The 24035-nt window shown below is 34.8% G+C and overlaps 2 protein-coding genes across 2 annotated transcripts; both read right to left on the bottom strand.

Moving 5' to 3' along the window:
- Positions 1–1711: 1711 nt before the first annotated feature.
- LOC133518358 (integrin beta pat-3-like) lies at positions 1712–13955 on the bottom strand. Its single transcript, XM_061852030.1, has 9 exons — positions 13642–13955; positions 10355–10749; positions 9541–10042; positions 8885–9216; positions 8254–8373; positions 6665–6839; positions 5128–5506; positions 4388–4509; positions 1712–2619 (listed from the first exon to the last, which is right to left on the bottom strand). Exons 1-9 carry the CDS (start codon positions 13765–13767, stop codon positions 2521–2523), a joined length of 2250 nt encoding a protein of 749 aa, XP_061708014.1. The 5' UTR covers positions 13768–13955; the 3' UTR covers positions 1712–2520.
- A 1665-nt stretch (positions 13956–15620) lies between these two features.
- LOC133518316 (carbonyl reductase [NADPH] 1-like) lies at positions 15621–16689 on the bottom strand. The gene has a single exon (XM_061851989.1). The coding sequence runs from the start codon at positions 16645–16647 to the stop codon at positions 15781–15783; it is 867 nt and encodes a 288-aa protein (XP_061707973.1). The 5' UTR covers positions 16648–16689; the 3' UTR covers positions 15621–15780.
- Between the last annotated feature and the right edge of the window lie 7346 nt (positions 16690–24035).

The raw sequence follows: 24035 nt of genomic DNA, 5'->3' as shown, positions 1-24035 counted from the left end.
TTAATAAAATTTGGAGGTGTAAAGTCTCTCCAAGTGTCAAAATAAAATTTATACTAAATAAATAAACCGCGTCTGGACTGTTAAACTAGCAGTCTCATAAACTAATGCTACATTCTGTACATAACTAGTATGTACCAAGTCAAGTATATTATACAATATGACAGAGACGTATAGTCTCCACGGTTAATACATTAAGTTTGGAGATGTATAAGGTCCCCACGGTCTGAGAAAAATAATAATACACAATAATAAGATTTGGAGGTGTAAAGGTTCTCCAAATGTCAAAGAATAAAAAAAATAAAAAATTGTATGAAATACATATTTCACGTCAAGAGACTGTTAAGCTAACAATCTTAAAACTAGTTCTACAGAATACATAACTACTATGTATTTAATATGTCAATGTCATCATCAAAATAACTAAAACATAACAAACATTAATACATAAGGTTGAACAGCTAGAAACAACAGCGCCATATGCCTCTCCGGGACACTGCACGCAAAACTATTACAGCTTTTGAGACTGGATACTTGGCCATGATTCCGTGTCTCCCAAGTAGTCATCTATTTTATAGTATCCCTTTTTGAGAAGTGCATTTTTGACGTATTGCTTGAATGAAGTATAGGGCAGGTTCCATGCCTCTAAGGGTACTTTGTTATAAAATGTTACAGAGTTTCCCATGAACGATTTTTTAACTTTCTGTAGACGAAACTTGGAGACTACTAACTTATGTTTATTGTATGTGTTTCCATGTACATTTGTTCCGAGGTTTTGCAATAAAAAGGATTTCTATTGTATTGTATTTTAAGTCGAAAATTGCTCAACTCGTTTTACTCCATCCCGAGGATCCGTGCTCCCGATGATGCTTCTCGGTATGGAGCGAAATATGTCGAGCTATTTTCAACTTAAAATACGCGAGTGACCCATTTAAATACACTTAATACTTTCTAATAAGATGTGGGTTTAGATGTTCAACTAAATTAAATTGTTATGAATTTGGAATATCGTCTGGCAAAGGATGTGTTTTCCAGATCGTATAAGGCACTTGCTCTTCGCATTAATACGTAGATTCATAGTTCGCATTCATAACATTAGAACTTTTCATAATGGACGTTATAATAATGCGTTATTTCTTATAATAAAAGTTCTTATGATTACTCGTTCATTCTAATATGTTTTACTTTTCTGATAGTTTTTCTTTACAACGACTGATGTTTCTATATGATTTTGAGCTGTACAATATATGCTCTATTAATATTATACGTATAGAGACATTAATTAAATAAATAATCATTATCAATCATATTAAAGTTCTAACTTATTTCTGTTTCCGACACATAAGAATAAAATTGGTAACACCATTTTATTTATTTTAAGTTAGCTTAAAACTCACAAACTAACGGCCCGATTCGAAGAATGAGATACGATAACGTTAAGTTCTTGTTTAGATAAGTTCTCATTTAGATATCATTAATTTGTATGTCGTATAACTGACAGAAACAGCTCGATTCGGGCAACCAACGTCACCTGGACGTTAGAAATGTCGTAGATAAATCTTAGTGGGATCACAGCGGAATCGAAATAAACGTAAATTTTGACATGTCGTTTAGTTATCGATCTTTTAAATATCTTTCCAAGATCTTAAACGTGTCTTAATCATTCTTCGAATCGGGCAATTTTAAACGTCAAATTGTGACACAATGTCTTGGCATTCAACCATTAAATAGAAGTAGATTCGTAATTTGTTTTTAGTTCTGTAAGCCTACAAATAAAACCAATTGCCTATTGTTTAGTTTTTAATATCATATTTCGGAACGCATCCTCAAAATTGTTTCGTTCGACACATTTGTCATCCTTTTCATTCACACCATTTTTACCATATATATATCTCGTTCGGGGAAAGTTAGGGCATGCGCTTTGGAGACAAGATTTTGAAATTCGAAATAAAACGAAAAGAAGAAAATGTCGGAGAGACTTGAATTTGCCGTGGATTTGTGAACACGGAAAATTATTTGACAAGAAAGATTTTGCGGTGAATTTTATATATTAATATTTAGAAGACGGACTCAATATTGAAAGCGGAATAATTATACAGTGGAAAACAAGACAAAGACCTGCACAAGCGCCACGGGGGTGAGTGTAGGGCCTTTATTTTATCTATTTTATTTTTAGTTTCCATCTGTTTTCACCAAGAAACGGGTGTTGAATGTCCTAGGCGCCAACAAAAGTATTAGCGGCATCTGAGCCAGCGCATTGTATTTTTGAAGGTCTAAATCCTCGCGGATCGCCGGCTGGAAGGCTTTCGAACCACCTATTTTTTTTTCGTTTTTTTTTTCATTGCATGTTTGAGAAAAGCACTATTCAAATCTCGGCGAGAAACGGGGTTGCCGGTCACGTATCCCTATCCTTATCTATCTTCTTGGCCTGTAACCCTTCGTTTCCCGGCCTTTATAGTAATGTACTATTAATAAACTTCAAAACATCCATAAGATGCGATATTAATTATTTAAAGAATTGGTTTATTCTTTGCGCTGTTCTGTGCTGTTCTCGAAAGCAGGGTTCATGTAAGTAGTGGTTGGTGCTGCGTATGTCGGATTGATTCGCAAACTATCACCTTCCTGAAACAGTAATAGTTATTTATTTAGCAAGGGAGTTAAGATATTTAGATTAAATATTAAAATATATATTTTATTATAATATCTAGATTAAATATTAAAATATATATTAACTTGTGCACCTTTATGCTCAAGCAATTTAAATGGATCTAAAAAAAAAAAGAAACATGCATGTAACAAAAAAAATAAACAAAAATGTTTGTAACCACGGTAACCACGATACAGGCTTTGCCTAGTGTGGGGACCATCGTCAATCTTAGGCTTTAACATTAAGATTTTAAACCTTTACTGTAAAAGGAATATCCTGTGGCTGCAGCGTAAAATGGAAATAATTAATTTTTTAATTTTTAATTAATTTATATTGTGCTAGTATCGTGGATGAGAACGATTGTATAACTGTGGAAGTGGAATTCTAAACGTAACGAGAACTAAAAGGCATGAGAGGTGAACAACTTTGCGAGTGTTACACAGAATTTTTCATTAAAATGTAAGGAATCTAGTGGTAGATATTAGAGAAGGGTGGGGTAATAGGGTTGTTTCCAATTTTTTGAAACGCTCGTATTACGTTCTATATTAACTAAAAGTTGCCCTCAAATTCAACTTTTATACTAAAAACGGTTTTAAATATGTTAAATTAACAAAATATATTTTGACAGCTGCTTTCGCGCCCAAAACGCTCTTTGAAAATTGTGTGACGTCACAGTTTATGGTTTGACACATAACTATAGGGACCGTGCGCGTTGGAGGGTCTGCCATCTTGTGGTCTGAATCGGAACCATAAACAGGCACATTCACACGTCAAGTGTTTTCTTATGCATAGTAGGTTCTGCCATCTTGTGGGCTACATCGGAACAATAAACATCACTTTTACGCTTCGCGCCAAAAATCTGACAGCTCCTGTGCTGCCTCCTACAGTTCATACACGCTCCCTATATACGCACGTAGAAGATACGAACTGTCAACTGACATTTGTCATTTGTTGTATATCGCCTAACTGTCAACAGTGTCAATCCGAGAGTTGTGACGTCATCAGAATCTCCAATGACGTTTCGAGTTTGGTCACGTGACGTTTGCCAAAAGATATTTTAAATTCAATATTTCCAAAAATATGGTTATTACAGGTCCCCTAAAAGTAGTTTAACATGTTCTTATAATCCAAAAGAATTTATTAGGATACAATTCTGCCCTAAGATTTGTAGATGGAAACAACCCTATTGTTCTGCTCAGATCTTACCGAACAGAATATTTGGCCCAATTATTCGGTTCATCTGTATCAGTCGCATGAACTATTTGAAAACGCTTTAAATACATTAGTTACTAAAGATGAATTGCTTCCTAGGCGATTTCTTAGAAACAAACAGGCTAAAAGGCAAGGTCCTTGCAAGCAAATTTTCAACACTCTTCAAATAATTTAAAGATCCTACGGATTCAACAAAATCCTACGGATTTGGAAAATGTAACTTGATGGAAGAGAGTACTTGAAAGAGAGAGTTGTAGCAATACAAGAAAAAAAATATAGAGTAATTCGGCCGAATACGAACATTGGAAAACATGCTCAATACCGAATAGTCAACAAATATTCGGCCCATCTCTAGTAGATATCAACATTATTTTTCAATTTACAAGTTAAAATAATCTTTTAATTGTAAATTTTGCGAAATTTTCAAATAATTTCATGACACATTGCTTATTGCTTCCCATTTAAATTAATTAAGTTAAAAAATTTATCTATTCCCGATTGCGATGGTAAATCTAATACAAGTGTACATACCTGTGATGACTTAAGGAATGCTTCGTACTCTCTTCGGTCTCTGGCGTTGGTCAGCAATTTCCAAGCCAGCAACGTTGCAATGCCAATAGCCAACAAAACCACCACCGATATCACGCCAATATCTAACATACAATAAATTATAAATTTAATTTTCACAACAGTTTGCCTGGAAGTGTCCGCTTTTTGCGATAATACCTACTGACTGGTGTTTCCCTGTTTATAAATTGCATTATTATCTGTATATTTTTATTGGGGTGTGCAATAAATACAAATTTAGAAACAAAATGAAATGTAGTTCACAACTAAACCGGTAATTTATAATTGCGTAATTTACATTTCTATGTAATAGTTTTCTTAGTAATGTAGGAAACTTTAGGCCTATTTTTAGTTCATTTACTTTAGACATATTTGTAAAAGGCTGTTTGTTATCTAAATAAATAAAAATAAAAAATATTCCTCATGAGCGCACTAATAAATGTTATAATAATAAGGGTCAATATTCATTGGTGTCTATTGTTGCGCCCGTGAACGGGTTCCAGCAGGCGTTCTACATGACATTAAAGCTCTCCAAGAGGCCTCTATGTGTTGGATCTATATCCCCATGCAAGCCTATCAAAAGACCGGGATTTATAGGCCCGTGAAATCCAAAAAGAAAAAAGGGTCAATATTAATTAAGCTGGAAAACAGTAAAGTTATATTGAATGCCACATCAAATTAGTTATTAAATCAAAACAACTTACACATTTGACTCTGCGCACAACTCGTCTCCAATACCACAAGTGTCATTGTATTATTATCATTGTAAACATATTTAAAGTCAGAATAACATCCAAGATGAACTTGAATTTGAGAACAATTCTGCCACGTAGCATTTACACCATTCACATCAACGGATTTAGTGTCGTGGACAAATAATGTGTCTCCACAAACATGCTGACAAGAACCGCCTTCGTTCAAGCAATTGATGCAAGGTATGAGGTGCCTGCACTGTTGGCTACGGCAGTCGTAGCAGGGGTTCTGTTTGCAAAATTTGTTGCTGTTGTAGGTGCGAGCGTCCCATTTGGCTGGGGGGTCGCACGCGCAAATACCGCAGACGCAGTGGCCCCGGTTGTTGCATTCCTGGAAATGTATAAATCATCAAATGTAGAAAATATTCAAGTAGTATAAAAACAATACATTTTTCCTAGTTTTATTTAAACTTTTATCGGACCAGATTATAAGAGACCCTCAATTTAAGCCTCAAGTCAATTCAAGACCGTGTAGTGTAGTCCTAAAAATCTGCTTGATAAAAAAATACAAAAGATGACGTTACAGAGTGGTCATAATTTCCTACTACTTATTAAGTTATATGAAACCAAGACTTTTTTAACTTTCTTAATGGATAATTCTGAACCTACTTCGCGTAATTGGCTGAAAACTGTTTGGTTTTGATTTTGAAACTAATCTTACTACTTTCTCGTTAATGTGTGGTGTGTTTGACGTATTTAATTTGTAAGCAAGTCCGGTCGAGCCACTAATTACACGAGCATTCGCCATCAGAGCAACTCCTACGGTATTACTAAGCAGAGAGTGTAAGCATCTATCACAAATGGAAGGTATTTCCACGAAATTTATAGGCAGCCAAAATCCATACACTCGAGCAAAAGCATTTGCAGTTGAGGCTACTCCCGCGACTGAAGCAGAAAGTATATCTTACCATACGACCTAGACCCAATCTTTCCCCTGATTCAGGATCATTTGCTGGATAATTCCAGTACGTGACTCTTTTTTTAACAATTCTAATAAAATTAAGAAGCCGATATTTGGCATGATAATTTTAGGAAATTAGCTTTAAATTCAATGGTATATAATACAGATTTCTGCAGGTTTTTAAGTTACGTACATACGCGTCACGTCCTTCACAAAGAAGACCTATTCGTGGAATTCCCCTGCTGTTGAAGTAAGTGCCATCAAACAATTGGCTTGAGCAGAGAGTTTAAGGATTAAATATCTTATCATTCCATCACTAATGCAAGGTGTGTTCGAAGTTGTACAGTCAAAAGATTTAATTTGTGGCCCATTTCGTAGCTTGTCACTTTGTTACCAATATTATGAAGTTTCTAGCGACCTTCATGTTGTTTGTCACTGTGACAAGGTAAAAAAAGAATCTCAAATTAAATCATTTGACTGTACTTGTAATCGCAAGCAGGCCCAGCCCAGTCATCAATAGACGTACATTTGCCAATAAGATATACCAATTGCCATGGTCTGAGCTGAGAGTTTTGTTATTCATCTTACCATTCCATCACTAATGCATCCTGTGTTCAAAGTTGTACAACCGCAGGCAGTTCCGGTCCAGTCGCCATAGCAGGTACATTTACCATCAAGACATGTACCATGACCTGAGCAGAGTTTGCCAGCGTTGTCGCGTAGGCAGTTATTGGTCTGGTATTCACAGTATGTGCCATCGTATCTGAAATATAAACTCGTTTTTTTAATTTTTTTGTTTATTTTATTGCCAGTTGTCAGGATTCCCTAGATAACTTAAAAACTAAGTACCTTATAGTAAACATATTAGTTGCAGATAATATCGATTGAGTAATTGTAGCTTACTTCCATTCATACCTATTCATATTAATATTATTTTCATATTCATTTTATCGGTTCCATTCATATCTATTCATATTTATATTATTTTCATATTCATTTTATCGGTAGTAGTTACTCAATTACATGCCAATATCACGATAAAGTATGTTACAAATAACATTGTTAATGTTATTATGAGAGCGTCTTACAACTATGATCTAGAGAATAACTGCCTATGGTCGTACGCTTGCTAAAGAAGCCATTTTTGAGCTTTCGGCCCGATTCGAAGAATGAGATACAATAACGATAAGTTTTGGTTTAGATAAGTTTTCATTTAGATATCGTTTGTATGTCGTACAATTGACAGAAGCAGCTCGATTCGAGCAACCAATGTCGCTTTGACGTTAGAAATACCGTAGATAGATCTTATTGGGATCACAGCGGAATCGAAATAAAGTTTTGCTATCGATCTTTTAAAGATCTTTCCAAGATCTTAAACTTGTCTTAGTTATTCTTCGAATCAGGCCGTTTGTGTTAACCCTTAATTTGACGGTGTCCGGTGTGGCGGTCAACTCATTTGAAAAAATATGACAGGTTTTCGAGAAAATATTTAGTATATTTTCACATGGCAATCGATTTTTGTATTTCTGCGGATGGGTAAAAAAATATAGTTGTAAGTATCCTCAATGTCATTATATTAGTTAATCCGTAAGATGGCACCGCCTCGCACGTCAGTTGTTTTTACCAAGGTATATATGCGTTTATCTCTGTTATTTTGCAAAAAAACGAGTCAATTTGAATCAAAATAATAATCTTTGTTATATAATTGAAAGGAACTACAATTATAAAATTGCATTTTATTACTTTGTCATTCTTTAAACTGCCGCAAAATCAGTTGTCCGGCACACCGGACTTCACCATAAATGCTTTAAACGATGTTTAGTCATATTTGTCCGCAGTGGCGGACTCTGCCAATGACACCGAGTTTAACTTTACTAATATAATAAATGTAACTTCAGTATTTAGTTTTAACTAAATGTTAAAACTAAATACTGAAGTTAAAAAATAGTAAAGTTAAAAAACAGTAATGTCAGCCGGTAGGTGGTTGAGTACCTTACGACCCATGACCTTCGTAAATTTTCATTCCAGAGCGGTGTTCATGTTCTAAATTCTGTTACGGTTTTGATTTTGATAAGATATAATGGTTAAATAGTACTTATCGCAAAATTGGTGCAAGATGACGAGGTGATGATGATGAGGCGTATAAATTTAATGGGTATTAAATAAAGAAATCTTACCCCTCCACACATTTGCAAATGCCGCAAGGACTGCAAGTGCCGTGTCCGCTGCAGATGTTATCCGAACCGGGAGGGGAGCACGTCGAGGTGTTACCAGTGCAGCCACAATCTGGTCCGAAACTAACAACAGAGAACATGTGGTGATCACGAAAAGAGTGCAAACCTGAGAATATCCGGTTCGATATTCTAGCCGCACAAGGTCCTATAAAATGGTCACCCATTCCAATGTATTTCGTGAATCTTTATTTTGACAAATCTAAATTGTATTGATTAAATTGTGTAGAATCAGTGATGCTTGATTGAGTCAAACCTAGTTTCAGATTTCACTGGGTATTTAAATGCCCGTGTATTGCAGATTTAACAAATTGATGTATCATTTAAATTTTTTAGAGAAACTTAAACCAGTATTATTTTTAGTACGACTATTTATTTATTAGTTCATATTCAAAGAAAACTATGATTATCGCTAAACTAAGTATTTGGATAACTTTTTGCTTAAAATCCTAGCACATAAATTCATAATAGGATTTAGGTATATTCGTATTTTATTTTCCATTAAACCAAGTTGGATTAGTGATAGCATAAATATTTTGTATCGTATTTTTTTATATAGAAAGAAAACGACTCTTACTTGGCATCAGGGCATTCACAAACACCACAGCTCCAGTTACCAATGTTATGACATCTTGTCGAGTTTATCTCTGCATGTTTAGAACATCCGCAATCTGATAACACAGACACATTCAGAACTATTTTATCATTCAAACCAATTGGGTTGATCTTAATATACAGTTGATCTTTGTTAAAGTGTTGCTTGAGTAGAATTTTTCCAGTAAAGTTCATTTCTTGGCCTGGTGTCACTTTGCAATTGTCGTAGTCGCAGTTTGGATCGAAAGTTATTTCGAAATGGTTTTGCTCGTCATCTGACAAATTCAGTTTTAACTTTATTTGTTGGGATATTTTCTAAAAAAAACATTTAATATGAATTATCATACGCTCATAATGAAATGCATAATAGAATCAAGCACAATAAATCACGCTCATTGTTTAATGGATGATTTTTGTTTTTCTTTAAACTTCAAAATTGTTTAATCGTTTTTTACAATCAAGTATTATTTATCTCGTGGCCACAATACATAATAGAATTTGATAATTACATAAATTTCCAATTTTAGAATTGTCACTGGTTAGGTTAGGTTTAAAATTTTTTATGATGTGAACAACCGATAGAGTAAAAACCAAAGCAAAGTTTTAATTTAAAAACGGTTATTATTCTCAGGCACAGACCTCATAAGTCTCGTCCAACATACTAGTAATAGCTTTAGATTGGTAGCTCATCACCTCCGACTCCGTAATAGCCGTCGCCAATGTATTATATACCGTCTGATCCGAGAAACTTGACACAAACAATATCTTAATCTCTTCCTTCGTTACCATATAATTGATTATTCCTACTGAAGGGTAGTCCATCTCCTTTTCTTTAGTGTAATATCCATCTGCATTCAAATAACATCCTCCGTCATAAGGTCTAATAATTCCTGCTGCTTTACCATCACCTGCTGCGTGATAAGCTTGGTCTGTCATCAATACTAGGATCTTTCTAGATTGCTTTCTCCATCCTGTTATATTTTTGCATGCGACAGCCTGTGCTATTCCTTCTAGTCCACTCTCAGGGTCATCGGCGTTGGCTCCGAATTTTAAATGGACAAGTTTATCATTGAACAAATCTACGTCATTCGTTAATTTTACCTCGTGTTTGAAAGAATATGTTTGGTTGGCTGAAATTTTGCTGGAAAAAAAAAATTTATTGGACGCTACACAATGCCTACACATATGTATTAAAAGCATATATACTTAAGAAAATCCATCCCGGATGAATCCAAAGAATACGACAAGACTTACGCTGAGCGTTGGTGGCCTATGAGTAGTAGATGTAAAAAGTACAGAGAGACCAGAAGAAGCTAGCTGAGCACAAAACAATATACTATATAAACAGCATTTTCATTTAATGATTGGTAATGTGTTTAATAACGTATTAACCACATCTAGCACTGTAACATATATAAGTACTTAAAACACGTAAAGAAACAAAAATACTTACTTATTAAAAGGTATCAAATTTTTATCAATAAAGGTGCCTAGCCCCATATATACATCTTTAGTCTTATTTCTTATAGTTTCGAATATATTGTACGTCTGATTGACTAAGTCATCCTTCATTCTTTTCATAGAATTAGAAGCATCAAAGAGAAAGTAAAGGTCGACTGGAAAATTTTCAGACGCTTTGTAAGAGAAAGCGAACATCTGTTCTTGTCCTACTCTAAGCTTTAAATTGTAACTTTGAGGTTTGATTTGAATCATATGTCCGACTTTGGAGCTGAAATCTTTTGAATCGCCAACTGTTATGTTGCTCAGAGGATTTTGCACGTTTTCCGGTGAACACCAGTTTTCATCCTTATGTGTCACTGGTTTACATCTACTCGTTCCGTTGAAATTCTAGAAATATAAACAGTAAAAATGATGAAATCAGGTAATAACACGAAAATTTTATGCAGGCCACAGTTGTTTAGTGTGTTAGACTTGTCAAGAGCCATATTGTTGTGTAACCTAAAGCCTACCTAACCTAAAGTTTGTCTGGAAGAGATCGCGTTTTAGCGATAAGACCGCCTGTTGTTTACCTCTTCTTTGTGTGTTGTATTATTTGTATTGTTTCTGTATTGAGGTGTGCAATAAAGAGTATTTGTATTGTGTCGTATTGTGTCATGATTTTCCCAAGTCGCTTGTTTAATTTATTATTTCCTAGAACCTTTATACAGTATGTCCCTAGCCATTGGACAAAGCCGAAAGGTACATATGCATTAGGGTATTTAGAACCAGTGTACTAAGTATCATAACAGCCGGTGTAGCGGTTTCGAAGAAATTAACAAATTACCAATTTTTACTTTGGAGCAGCCTGTATGTGTTAGTAGCTCCTAAGGTAATATCCTCAAAGAATAGTATGGAACTTTCTTCAACCTTTTTGATTATCTTTTTTATTTATGACACTAATAAGATTCTGATTTTTGAAAAATGTCATCATTATCAAATATTTCGAACAAAATCTCAAAAACACTGCCAAAGATTAACACAGTGTGTTTCTTTTTGTTGTCGATTATTGCAAATAATAACTTTTGTTCGAATTTTTTTTTTATCTTTTGTTCTAATTAAAAAAAATATTAACGTCAGAGCATTCCTGAGAAGTATCCCTACGTGGGATTTCAGGGTTTGTCCAAAGGTTAAGGTCACCCTGTATGTACGTAAAGTCATCATCAGATACTCATCGGTACCAAAGAGAATTTGAAATAGAGGTGTGTTGTCAAAGAAAACTTTGTAGGCACATAAATTTACTGCCATCTTTCGACACATGATTAAAACTTTTAGAACGCCATTTGACTTTGATTCTTATTCTTTAAATGATAGGTGCTAAATTTGTTAAATATCAAAAAGTGGCGTCATTTTATCGGGTACTGTCACCCTTATGTTATTATAATAATAGAGTAAATGATAAGTTTTAAAAATCTTATACCTTTAAACGAGCAATTCTTGTGTATATATAAATATATATATTTCTGTGATCTCGGAAACGGCTCTAACGATTTCGCTGAAATTTGGTATATGGGGGTTTTTGGGGGTATACAATCTATCTAGATTAGTCTTATGTTTGGGAAAACGCGTGTTTTCGAGTTTTCATGCGTTTATCTTTCGACGCAGAATATTGTCGCTAATTTCGTGTTGCCGGCCACTGTCCGTCTGGTCCAGCGGGTTAAGACGCGGACTGCTAAACGAGTGTTACGGGTTCGAATCTCACCCGGTGACTAACTTTTGTTTTTTTTTTATATGTTCAAGTTTATATATAAATTTTTAATTTTTATTGTTTTAGACAAGTTTAATTTAGTAAAAAAAATGTAGTTAAGATTATCACCTATAGACCACCATATTACAATAAATTGGTTATAACCGAGCAAAGCTCGGTCGCCCAGGTACTATAGTTAATGTACATAAAATAATATTAGATTATATAGTGTCTTTCTCCATATTTGCTGCGCCCAACAGGGTACATAATGTGAGAACATAGAATTAAGATTACCACCTGTATTTAACCATTATGGCTGTCAACACCCAATGTCCTTGAAATTGATGTTACTTAAACAGTTTTATAAGAAAGACTATTTGTTTTAGTCAAGTAAGAAAAATATATGTTCATATTAATTATATTTCAAAGACCGTGGTTGTACTTGATACACGATTGAACGAAATCGGCTCAATAGAAAACAATTGCAAAGATTGGTCTTAAAATCACAATTAAACGGTTTTATGTCTTTATTGTTTTGAGTTATGGGCCTGCAATTAAAATCACAATTTCAAAACATTTATATCTAAACCGTGGTTGAGTAAAATATTACACTAATAATCCACTTTTTTTATTTAAATATTTTTCTTATTATTCCCTTGCCCAGGCTCAGTGACATGCGACAGTGCTATCTCATTTACTCCGATACAAATAGACAGTGTGCGCGCTTTAGGTATTGACAGCCTCTTAAGTTGCAAATTTTTTTAATAGCTTTAAAGCGGCTGGTAATAATTACCACAGGTGGAAATGGTCTGGCAATATTGATTATCAATTTTTAACAATATTTTCTGAAACATACATCAAAATCAGCCATGAGAATTTAAAAAAAGATAGTAATATTTTTACCAAACTTTAGCACCTTGTACCGGACAAATGGCCGTCGGGCCAATATAGCAAGTATGCGTCTGCATACTGCTATATTGAATAATATAAAAGTACATACTAACACTATATTATCCCATACATTTTAGCCATGAGAAAATAAGTAAGGTCTGGTGGCTCTGGGATCTTGCTCTAATATAACAAATTTAAATCATGCGTCATTATGATTTGCAAACCAGGTTATTCTGAAAATTTCAAAAGGTATTCATTTACCTATTTGCAAACGTGACTAACTGTTGTGCCCGCAAAATGCCCTCACTAGTGCCGTGTTTCTTTATGATGTCTGCAGCAGTGTTGGCCGAACGTTAATTAGAATTGAAAATATTGAAAAATAACCATTACAAAATGAACCGTAAACCGTAACGGACAGTTACAATTTACGGTTCAATTTGTAATGATTATTTTTCAATACTTTAAATTTTTTTTATGGTAGAGGAGGCAAACGAGCATACGGATCACCTGATGGTAAGCGATTACCGCCACCCATGGACACCTGCAACACCAGATGGGTTGCAAGTACGCTCTTTTCGTGTTTTTTTTTTTAGTTGATTCTAATAAACTTTCAGCCAACACTGGTCTACAGGAAATACTCTTAACACTAATAAAACAGTTTTTACCTCAGTAGCGCACCACATACACAAATTAGGATCCCTTATACACTCACGGCAGGTTTTCCATTCACACACACGTTGACATAAAGCTCCGTATAGGAACACTACTATCAAAAATAGACGGCCTTCCATCTTAATGCATTGAAACTAACTAATCCAAGAATAGTATTATTACGGGAAAATTACATGACTTATTCGTGAAGGGAATGCGTCATTTTAATATAGTTTATCCTGTTGGCACTTGTTTGTAATGTGTCAAAGTAAGGAAAATATTTTTTGTAAATAAATGTTATTTTTATTAAAACTATATTTCGTGTCGTCCACGATGACACGCAGATTTGTCAAATCTAAACTTTAATCCCATAACAATACGTGTAAAGGCACGCGCCATCGTCAATGACACGATCCATAACTAGTTATTTTTAAAAGTAACATTTGTTTCTATGATTGTGTATATTGAATAGTAAATGAAGCTAAGTAAAATTGCTTCAAATACTTATTATTTTTCCTAGTACTGTAATAGTACATTACGATACAAGTGCGAAAAATAGGAAATTCGAAACGAGTGGCGATAAATTAAAACACGACCGAAGGGAGTGTTTTAAATCGACACGAGTTGCGAATTACCTATTTGTACATGTATCGTACAACGTTTTACAGTACATATGGCCCTTTAAATGTTCGACACAGTAACGTAATATTATGCTAATTTTTGCACTAGTGCGGTAAAGTAGCACCATATGTACTGTAATAGTACATTACGATACAAGTGCGAAAAATAGGAAATTCAACACGAGTTGCGAATTACTTATTCGCACATGTATCGTACGTTTTACAGTACATATGGCCCTTTAAATGTTCGACACAGTAACGTAATATGCTAATTTTCGCACTAGTGCGGCAAAGTAGCAACATATGTACTGTAATAGTACATTACGATAAAAGTGCGTTAAGTAGGAAATTACCTATTCGCACGTGTATCGTACAACGGTTTACAGCACATATGGACCTTTAAATTTTCGACATAGCCACGTAAAGTGATCATTGCCGCACTAGTGCGGTAAAGTAGCACTATTATAATATGGTGCTACTTTATCGCACTTTTTATCCGACTTCAATTTTATAGAAGGAGCATGTTATGTATTCGGTTGTGGCTATTTTTTATGTAGGGTCGTTTCTCCAGCAGTGGATCACGTTTTATCAGAGATTCATAGCTCGAAAACTATAAAAGCTATTAATTTCAAATTAATTTGAAATAAAGATCAGATATTTAGCTTCATTTTATGCTTTACTTGATAGATTTCGAAATATGTTCATTTAAAAAAAAGTGGACACTGACTCATTGTGTCCTCAAGGATGTACACAATGAGTCAACCTTGCCAGCACAATGAATCAGAAGGGTATTTAAATATAAGAAAATTTATTGCAAATATTTTTATAAATTATTATGCAAACAATGTTTAAGAATACAGGTAGAACATATTAAGTTATTTATGTGAACATAATATCACAATAGATAGCCAAAAATACTAGCTAAATAATAAAATGGAAATAATTATAACAATAACCTTTCTTTTACGAAATTCTGTCCTCTTAGCTATGATATAATATGTTTAATAGTTGATTAAGTATTTGACCTATTTAATCCGTTGCCGGTGAAGTGATTGATTGCCGCGGGCCGGTCGCCGCCCGCGCGTCTCCTCCCGTGCGTATGTCCAGTACTTAATATATACCAAACGTCATCTAAAATTATGATTCCATTTTAACATACCATAAGAACACATCATAAGCATTTCATTAATAAGTTTCCTTATTGACACACTCATGTCTAGTCTTTACGTGTTTTTGTATTTATGAAACACGCTTATCAAGTCAAAGTCAAAACATTTTTCAGGTAGGCTTAGTACAAACCAGTAACAAAGACGTTTGGATCAAATTTAGAACACAATTAGATCGCCCTAAATGTTTGAGGGAATAAGATAACATTATCAGAGTATAGAACACTTTATTGAAACAAATCAATTCTAATTAAAACAGGTAGGTACAAAAGCTAGCTGGGAGAGTAAATATGGGATATACTCATAATACTAATGTTTGCAACTTTATTAAAATCACCATCTTATTTTTGTTTAAATCTCTGTATTCTTAAGCCTTCAAAGTGCTCGATTTAAAGAACCAATCCGCCTTATAATCGTACCAATCCAGCACCCTCCTGTCATACCAAATGTATGCCCCTTTCAGAGTTTCGGGGGCGTCCAGGGCCAAATACACAGGCGTCTCTGCCGCCTCATCAGTATTGTAGAATCCCACGCCAACTGTCATGTCAGTTCTAACCAATCCAGGATGCATAGAGTTGACCGATATATTTCGGTGTTCCAATTCTTTTTGCTGTAATATAGTTAATGCACTAACTCCAACTTTTGCAACTCTGTATGCCGCCACAGTTCCACTATCAGCAATGTCATCGTAGTTAAAATTACCATTATTCACGGATTCTAAAAACCAATTGACGAATTCGTTGATATCCGCAACTTTCAGATCTTTTTTCGATAGTCTGTCGATCCAGTATTTGTTTCTAATGTTAGACAAATGCCCACAATCGCTGGAGATGTTGACAATTCTTCCGTTATTCCTTATAAGCGGGAAGAGTATTTCTTGAATGGTCAGGAAGCTTTTATAATTGATGTCGATAATATATTTGCTTTCCTCGTAGTTATTATACAGTGCAACACTATTAGCAACAGCTGCGTTGTTGATTAAAACATCTATACCTCCATGATTTTTCTTGATGTAGTCTCTGAATCTTTCTATGCTTTTTCTGTCTATGACATCTAATTGGTGATAAGCTGGTTTGAGTCCAAGTTTGTTAAGTTCTGCTACCGCTGCCTTGCCTCTGCCTTCGTCCCTGGATGTCAGGTACACTGTTCCATCAAAGCGCTTGCAAAGGGCCTTGACGATGGCTAGTCCTATGCCCTTGTTGGAGCCGGTAACAACAGCTACCTTTTGCGACATGACTGCTTATTGTTGAAGTCGGCAAAACACTAAACCATCGGGGCAAAGTGTCATGTTATTAAATAGGGCGTTATCTGAATGATTAGCGTAATTGTATGTTTACAATAGAGAATATGATGCTACCGTTATGTAACATAAAGATAACGTTATTTGTGTTATCAGTAAAGTTATTATAAGTTAAGTAACGAGTGCATAGTTATTAAAATAATATAATATATAATTTACTTAAGTAAGCAGGTAGGCATACGCTAAAAATACTCTACCCTAAACCTTAGTAAAATAATTTTATAAGTGGTTTAAGTTTATTTCCCTCAATACGAGTGCACGTTGTGACGTTTTATATTAGGTATATGATATTTACAGGGCACACCCGAAGCGTACCACCAAAAGTAAAATTAGAAAATATAAGAACATACTTTTGAGATACAAGATCTACTTCCGATCTACTTAACTACTCTTATTCTTAAAATAAATGTCGTAATCTGTTGCATTTCATTATAATAATAAAAAATGTAACTATCAATAAGTTCATTATTTTATACGCACATAAATTTATAGTCTTCCATGTCGTATCCGACATCGGCGACCTTTATAATTGTCTCTAATGGGCACGTATATGGCTCGCAAAAACGAACTTAGTTTTAAATTCCCGATCGCACTGTGCACAATAAAGCTGCCTTCTTCTTATGCGTAGGAGGGCTTAGGTCGAGACTCCTGTTGAAGGTGGTTTTGATCCAGGTATTCAGGGCGACCTTTTTCCAAAATAGCTACACCTTTTATTAACTTATGGCGCCATTCTGATGTTCTAGCCGCAAACTGCTCGCAACCCTCAAATAGAATGTTGCAAGCTTATATGTAAATTTACTTCCTTAATCAAATTGTTATCCGTGGATTGGTCCTTTCTCATTAATCGCTATATGTAAATCATTATTTTCCTCTTAGATAAGAATATGCAAAATGATGTTATTTATAAACCAAGCAAGAATAGTTTTAATTTTACATATTGCTAATTACAAATTACTATGTAGTAATAAAAGTGTAGTCAACATATTATTGTTTAATACTAAACACTTGGTACATTAAATAAATGTATGCCTAGTACAGCAAAATACGCCTTAAGCTAATAAATTTCTATTCTGTTTTCTATTGAATATTACAGGAACAGTCGAGGAATATTCATTCACTCATTATTTTTAAATTAGGGCTTCAGTCCAGTGGGGCTATGTCACCAGTATCAAGGTATTGGGAGCTTTAAAGACGACTAAAATTGTACGGTTAGTACAAGACAGTGTACGGTGATTTGGTGAGTTCTTGTAAAGCGATAGCTGGACGGACAAGTAGCACGTGGACCTTATCACAGTGACATTTAATATGAAAGTTGCTAGGGACCTCATACTATTGTCAATTTGACAAGGTACCATGGTCAAAAAAGCGATAGAAAATCAAATATAAATGACCATTATCAGTCAACGACCTCAAACGAGCTACATACCAACATAACCCTCCCATTTCCGGATCCAGACAAAAACACATCACTACAAAAACCGCGGAAAAGGTAAACAAAAGTTAAGTGAAAATACGTTCAAAGCTGCCAAATTGCAAGGTCCCAACTTCTCTTATACATTACTGTCATCAATAAACTGTTCCCGCTGTTTGAAACGTCGTAAGCACCAGAGCACTCACACTCACATTTCAAAGGAAAAGCGACTTTAGAGTCTTTAGACAGAGATCGTTGAATTTCGATTGAAGCGTCACTGTAAGCTCCAAAACTTATGTTCCTTTTGCCTTTTTAGAAGTGAATTTTCTGGGTACAGTTAATGTTCCATATCTGAGTTTGACGTATATTCCCAATTTAGTACTAAACTACGTAACGTACGAAAATTGCCGCTTATCAATTGTTTCTACCAGAAGAATTGCAAGTGCCTCATGCTTTAAGGTTCATATTTCTCAAAAACAATTCGTTAAATTAGGCTGTTTTGCCCGAGTATGTCAGAAGGGCGCATATATTTCAATTTTTATTCCATGTATTTCCGCACCAAATAATCTGTTTGTCATTGAATCGCGCGACAAATAGCGTCGTTTGTCACGCTGACACGATCGATTTGTTTGTCATGATGGGATCTTTAATCGCGTGTGTCTTTATCGGCGATGTGTGGAGGAAGACGGTTGACAAAAATAAATAAAATATCAAGATCTCCCTGGCCTAGTCGGTAATAACCCTGCCTACGAAACAGGAGGTTCCAGGTTCGGATCCTTGTAAGGGCATTTATTTATATTATATATAATCGTCTTCAACACAAGACTTATTGAGATTAGTAGTATAGTTTGATCTATTTAAAATTGTCCCATAATATTTATTTGATTATTTATAAGAGCTATATCGATGTTCTGGATAATGCTGGGTGACCTGGATGAAAATAATTTACTCAAGAAATAAAAATCATTTATTTCAGACCCTGGTTCATAAAGTGTTTCAATTGATTTCAAGTTTCCATTAATGCAGTCAGCAGTATTGCTGTTCAAGTGTCCACTACATTTCTGCAGGAAAAGTCAAAATCCTGTGTCCGCCGATAACTCTCTCTCTGATAAACCTTAAGATTGACTGGTAAAGAATGCCTAATAGCATTAAGCCTGCCTTTTGTAATGTAAGGTTTTTTTTTTGTGCAATAAAGTTTAAATAAAATAAAGAAATAAACATTGCTCCGTAACTTTATTGTCGTCTGCATTGCTGCCAACTTTGATTACGACATTTGCGGCAGGAATGCAGTCGGCAGTAACGCCACGCTGGAATACTAAAGCAATGATGCTTGCCAGCATCATAACCGATCGTTAATTAGAATTGACCAATAACCATTACAAATTGAACCGTAAACTGTAACCGTCCCTTACGGTTCAATTTGTAATGGTTAATGGTCAATTCTATATAACGTTCGGCCAACACTGGATGCTGTGGTATGTATCCGTACCTTTATCCGGTGACATCATGGCGTCGTCAAGCTTACAGCAGTAATGCGTAATCAAAACGTATTACAGACGTATGTAAAAAATACTTAGTATATTTCCATAGCGCAATCTTAATCTCGACTCGTGGGTAACGATAAAGAATCGATTTGTGAGCGAGCGGGTCTCAGGGGTCACATTACGTGTCCTTAGCATGCGGGTCTTTAGCGGTCCCCTGGTAGCTACGTGTACCGACTTTGCCAACTTTCAAAGACGTGGTATCGCATGTTTTTTTACTCCAATACCTCCATCTGATTGAATAAGCTAAGTACATTTTATTGTTACAAGCTTTTACATACAAACTTGCAAATGTTCGTATGTATGTTCGAATGAAATCTTGCAACTAAATTAAACCCACTTTCCATTATTCGATTCATATTTCAGATTTTTATTGTAAAAAAGTACAGATTTTTACACGTCAAATAAAAAAAAAACAACTCTCATAATTTAAGATTAACTTTAATTTCACAATGTCAGTTATTTAAGTACATGTCAAGTAAATAATCAAATAATAATGTTACCAAATACGAAATATGTAACTATCGTCGTCGTCGTAATTGAATATTAAATTACAAACAAAGGATGCATACAACATGTCCACTATTACCTACTACAATTTATCCCTTAGGTATTTGATTTGAGCTGAAACTTCACCATACATGTAACTTGGGTGACAATGCAATATTATGGTATCATAGAGCTTGAGCTGATCTGATGACGGACACAGAAGGTGGTCATAAGAACTCTGGAATAAAACAAAGCAACTTAACTGTGTTTGAGTGTGTTAGAATTTTCTCAAGACTGTCTGAAGACTGTACACTGTATGAAATGCTGAATTAACTGTACTTTTCTCATCACATGCAACTAATTGCTCATAGATACAATTATAAAAACCCCAAACACAATTAGGATGTGTTGTTTCATCACAGAGTACCTATTGTCACCTCTTGTCTCCATCATCAGATCAGCTCGATGGTACCGTAATATTGCATTGTCACCCAACTTACATAATGTATGCAAATTTTTAGCTCAATTCGAATTGGGGAGGTAGGTCAAATTCAGCTTCCAAAATTTGGCCTTATCTAACTTACTAACAGGGCAAATAAAAATAAAACAACTCGTAAAAGTGATTTAATCGCGTATAATTATGTTTGTTTCGCGTCGGAGATAATGTTAAAACATAATCATTAAACGCATAAGTCCCGTTTTATAGTTAATATGTAGTACGGTGCAAAGTTACTTAACCCTTAACCAAACGACTTAAGAATCATTTTACTCAATTTTCCTTCCACTTGCGTCGATCACTGTACCCTCGATGATACTAAGATTAACGACTCAGACGCGACATTTATAATAAAGATAAATGACTTTAGCATTTACAAACATAATGAAGGACCTGGCTTCCGTTTGATTCTCTGGAGTATTAAAAAGTATGAAATTGTGCGGGTAAAAGAAATGGAGTGATGAATGGGTGTAAAAAAGAATGAATGAATGAATGACCGTTTTTGTTTTGATTGCTAATCGTTTGATAATGTTTAACAGGTATGGCTTTTTTTTCGTATTTAAAATAAAGAGCAAATTTATACATTTAATGAATTCGGTTCTTGTCTGTTTTAATTTTTTGTCTTTTAATTATTTATATAAGAATTCAAGCCTTGGCGACCCTCTACATCTCTAAGGATAATTTTTATATTTTATCTCTGACACTTAGAGACTTATACATCTCTAAAGAATTTTAGTATTTTATGGTTTAATTTTTTTATCATGTATTTATTATTTCATCGATTCGATATTTGTCATTGTTTTTTTTTAATTTATTGTTTGTAAAAATGGACATGTAAAAGTGCCCCTGTGGCCTATTTGCTGAATAAATGTTTGATATTTGATATTTGATCATAGTACCTACTTGAATTAATATTTAGCAAGCACAGATGATTTTCAGGGGTCTATAGGAATGCATAAAATTATTGTGAGTGTGGAATTAAGGAGTGAAATCTCTTATGGTAGACCTGTTGCAAACGTGTCCAGCTGTCAGCTATAAATAATAGTTCCAAATCTCTCCAGAGTAGCGCTAGAGTAGCTAAGAACCTAGGCGTTATTGATGGAGTGAAGTGCGCTGTCTATGATTTGATTGTTTTTCAAGTATTCTAGGTATTGTAGCGCCACCTATTTAAGGTTTTTTATGATACTTTTTGGTACATGGAGATTCCACTTACCTCCATCTTCCATATTTTTGCATCATAATCGCCCACGCTGATTGGTGAGCTCTAAAATGAATCAAACTCGTCTCGAAGTCAGGTCAGCGGCAAATATCTAGATTTGCTAAAGACTTTGACGATCTTCAACTAAATCAAGGCTTGATAGAAAAGTTCAAGAATTCGCTAAACTTACCAGGAGGCTTATAATTTATAATATATTATTTCTTTTTTAATCAAATATCTGTTTACGAAGTTTCAAGTTCCTAAGTTAAACTAAATTTTTAACCACATACAAACTATCAATCTCTATTTAACCCTTTTAGGGGATGCGTTTTTAAAAACGCTGAATTAACTTTTCTAGAATTCTAACAATATGCCTTTATACAAAGTTTCATGTCCCGCACTCAATAAAATATTTGATCTCCATATAAAATTTCATCCCCTTTTTCACCGTCTTGAGGGATGAATTTTCAAAACCGCTGAAATTAGTTTTTTTCCATTTTAATCAAATTACTTTTTACAAAGTTTCAAGTTCCTAGCCCAAAATAAAACTTGAACCCCATACAACCCTTCATCCCCTTAGGGGTTGAAATTTTTAAAAGCGTTGAAATAACTTTTATTTGTAATCGGCTATTATGCCTTTATAAGAAGCTTCAAAGCATTGGTAATGGATTCAAACTTTCAACCCCTTTAGGAGTGTGATTTTTAAAAACGCTGAAATCACTTTTCTTGTGTTTTAATAATATGCTTACGTACAAAGTTTAAAGTCCCGCACTCAAAAAATATTTGTTCTCCATACAATCTTTCAACCCCTTTTTCACCACTTTAGAGGATGAATTTTCAAAAACGCTGAAATTAGTTTTCTTTTATTTTATTAAAAAACTTTTTTACAATGTATCAAGTCCTTAGCGTTAAATAAAACTTGAACCCCATACAAACTTTTGTCCCCTTTTCAACCCCATTAAGTGTCGAATTTCTCAAAATAGCTTCTTAGCTCTTATTTACTTTATAAATGCAACCTAGTGTGTAAATTTCAACTTTCTATCATTTGTAGTTTCGGCTCTGCGTTGAGGAGTCAATCAGTCAGGACACGTGCATATATATATATAGATTAAAAACAATAAACTTTTACCTTGTGTATGTAGGCTTAATATACTTAACTACGAGACGACTTGTAACTATTGTAAACAATACATTTTCATATTACAATCAGAATCCGCCTCCGTCACAAAACAGCCCGAAATACCTATTGTTGGCACGCACTACAAAAGAAAACAATCAAAACTGGACTTTATCTCACTATAATAAAATCCACAAATATTCAATCTCCAATACAGACATGTATCTCAAACGGCAGGTTAAGCCACAACCGATTGAAAGGCACTGATCGATGCCCTCATATAAGCTGGGGAGATTTATGACAACGGAGGGCTATAGGGTGTTTCTAGTTCTCTCACGTCACTGCGATAATCCCAGGGTCGGTATCAATATTACTTACCTATTTCTCTTAGTTTGTGCAGTGAAAGAGAGCACGTGTCTTGATATTTTTAATAGCAAATTAAAAAAAAAAGGGAGATTTTTGACCGTGTGTGTCAAATAACGTGGGCTATAGAATAGAATTCCATTTTTAGAGACGGTACTTTTTATGATTACTAGGGTTTCGTAGTCACCTAGAAACCCAGTTTCGCCATGTCCGTCTGTCCGTCCGTCCTCGGCTTTGCTCCGTGATAAGTGCTAGAAAGTTGCAATTTGGCAGGGATACATAAAATCATGCATGGCAACAGAACGGTAAAATAAAACAATTTTTTTAGGGTACCTCCCTTATTACCATTTTTGGCTAACTAGAATATGAAAAAAATCGTGGAATCGAGAAGCGACTTAGCCATAATCTAGGGGCTTACTTGGTGGGTCCTCGTTCTTCGCTCAGGCTTGATCTGCAGAAATCGGGTCCTTTTTTGATAGGCGCACCTCGTGGCCCGCTGGATGCCAAAACGACTGTTGATTCTCGATTTTGATCACAAATCCGACGTAGTCCATATGATTAACAACCCCGGGGCGAAATACAACACATAAAAAACATTAAATAACTAATAAGGGCGGTGCTACGGCGGCGATGCAATAATATGCTTCCAAACGTAGGAGTTTCAAGCGAAAACTGATTTTAGTAATGGCCGCGGGCGTTCACGCCTT

The sequence above is a fragment of the Cydia pomonella genome, chromosome 5 (genome assembly GCF_033807575.1).
Source record: "Cydia pomonella isolate Wapato2018A chromosome 5, ilCydPomo1, whole genome shotgun sequence".
NCBI lineage: Eukaryota > Metazoa > Arthropoda > Insecta > Lepidoptera > Tortricidae > Cydia > Cydia pomonella.
The sequence above is the reverse complement of the archived record's forward strand: the minus strand, read 5'-3'. Positions and strand labels throughout refer to the sequence as shown.

Excerpts from the sequence above, each read along its gene's own strand:
- LOC133518358 (XM_061852030.1), bottom strand. The coding sequence starts at position 13,767 with ATGGAAGGCCGTCTATTTTTGATAGTAGTGTTCCTATACGGAGCTTTA. Across the intron at positions 8,374-8,884 it reads TGTGAATGCCCTGATGCCAA|TTTCGGACCAGATTGTGGCT; the intron begins GTAAGAGTCGTT and ends CTCTGTTGTTAG. Across the intron at positions 5,507-6,664 it reads GATGCATTAGTGATGGAATG|GAATGCAACAACCGGGGCCA; the intron begins GTAAGATGAATA and ends ATACATTTCCAG.
- LOC133518316 (XM_061851989.1), bottom strand. The coding sequence starts at position 16,647 with ATGTCGCAAAAGGTAGCTGTTGTTACCGGCTCCAACAAGGGCATAGGA.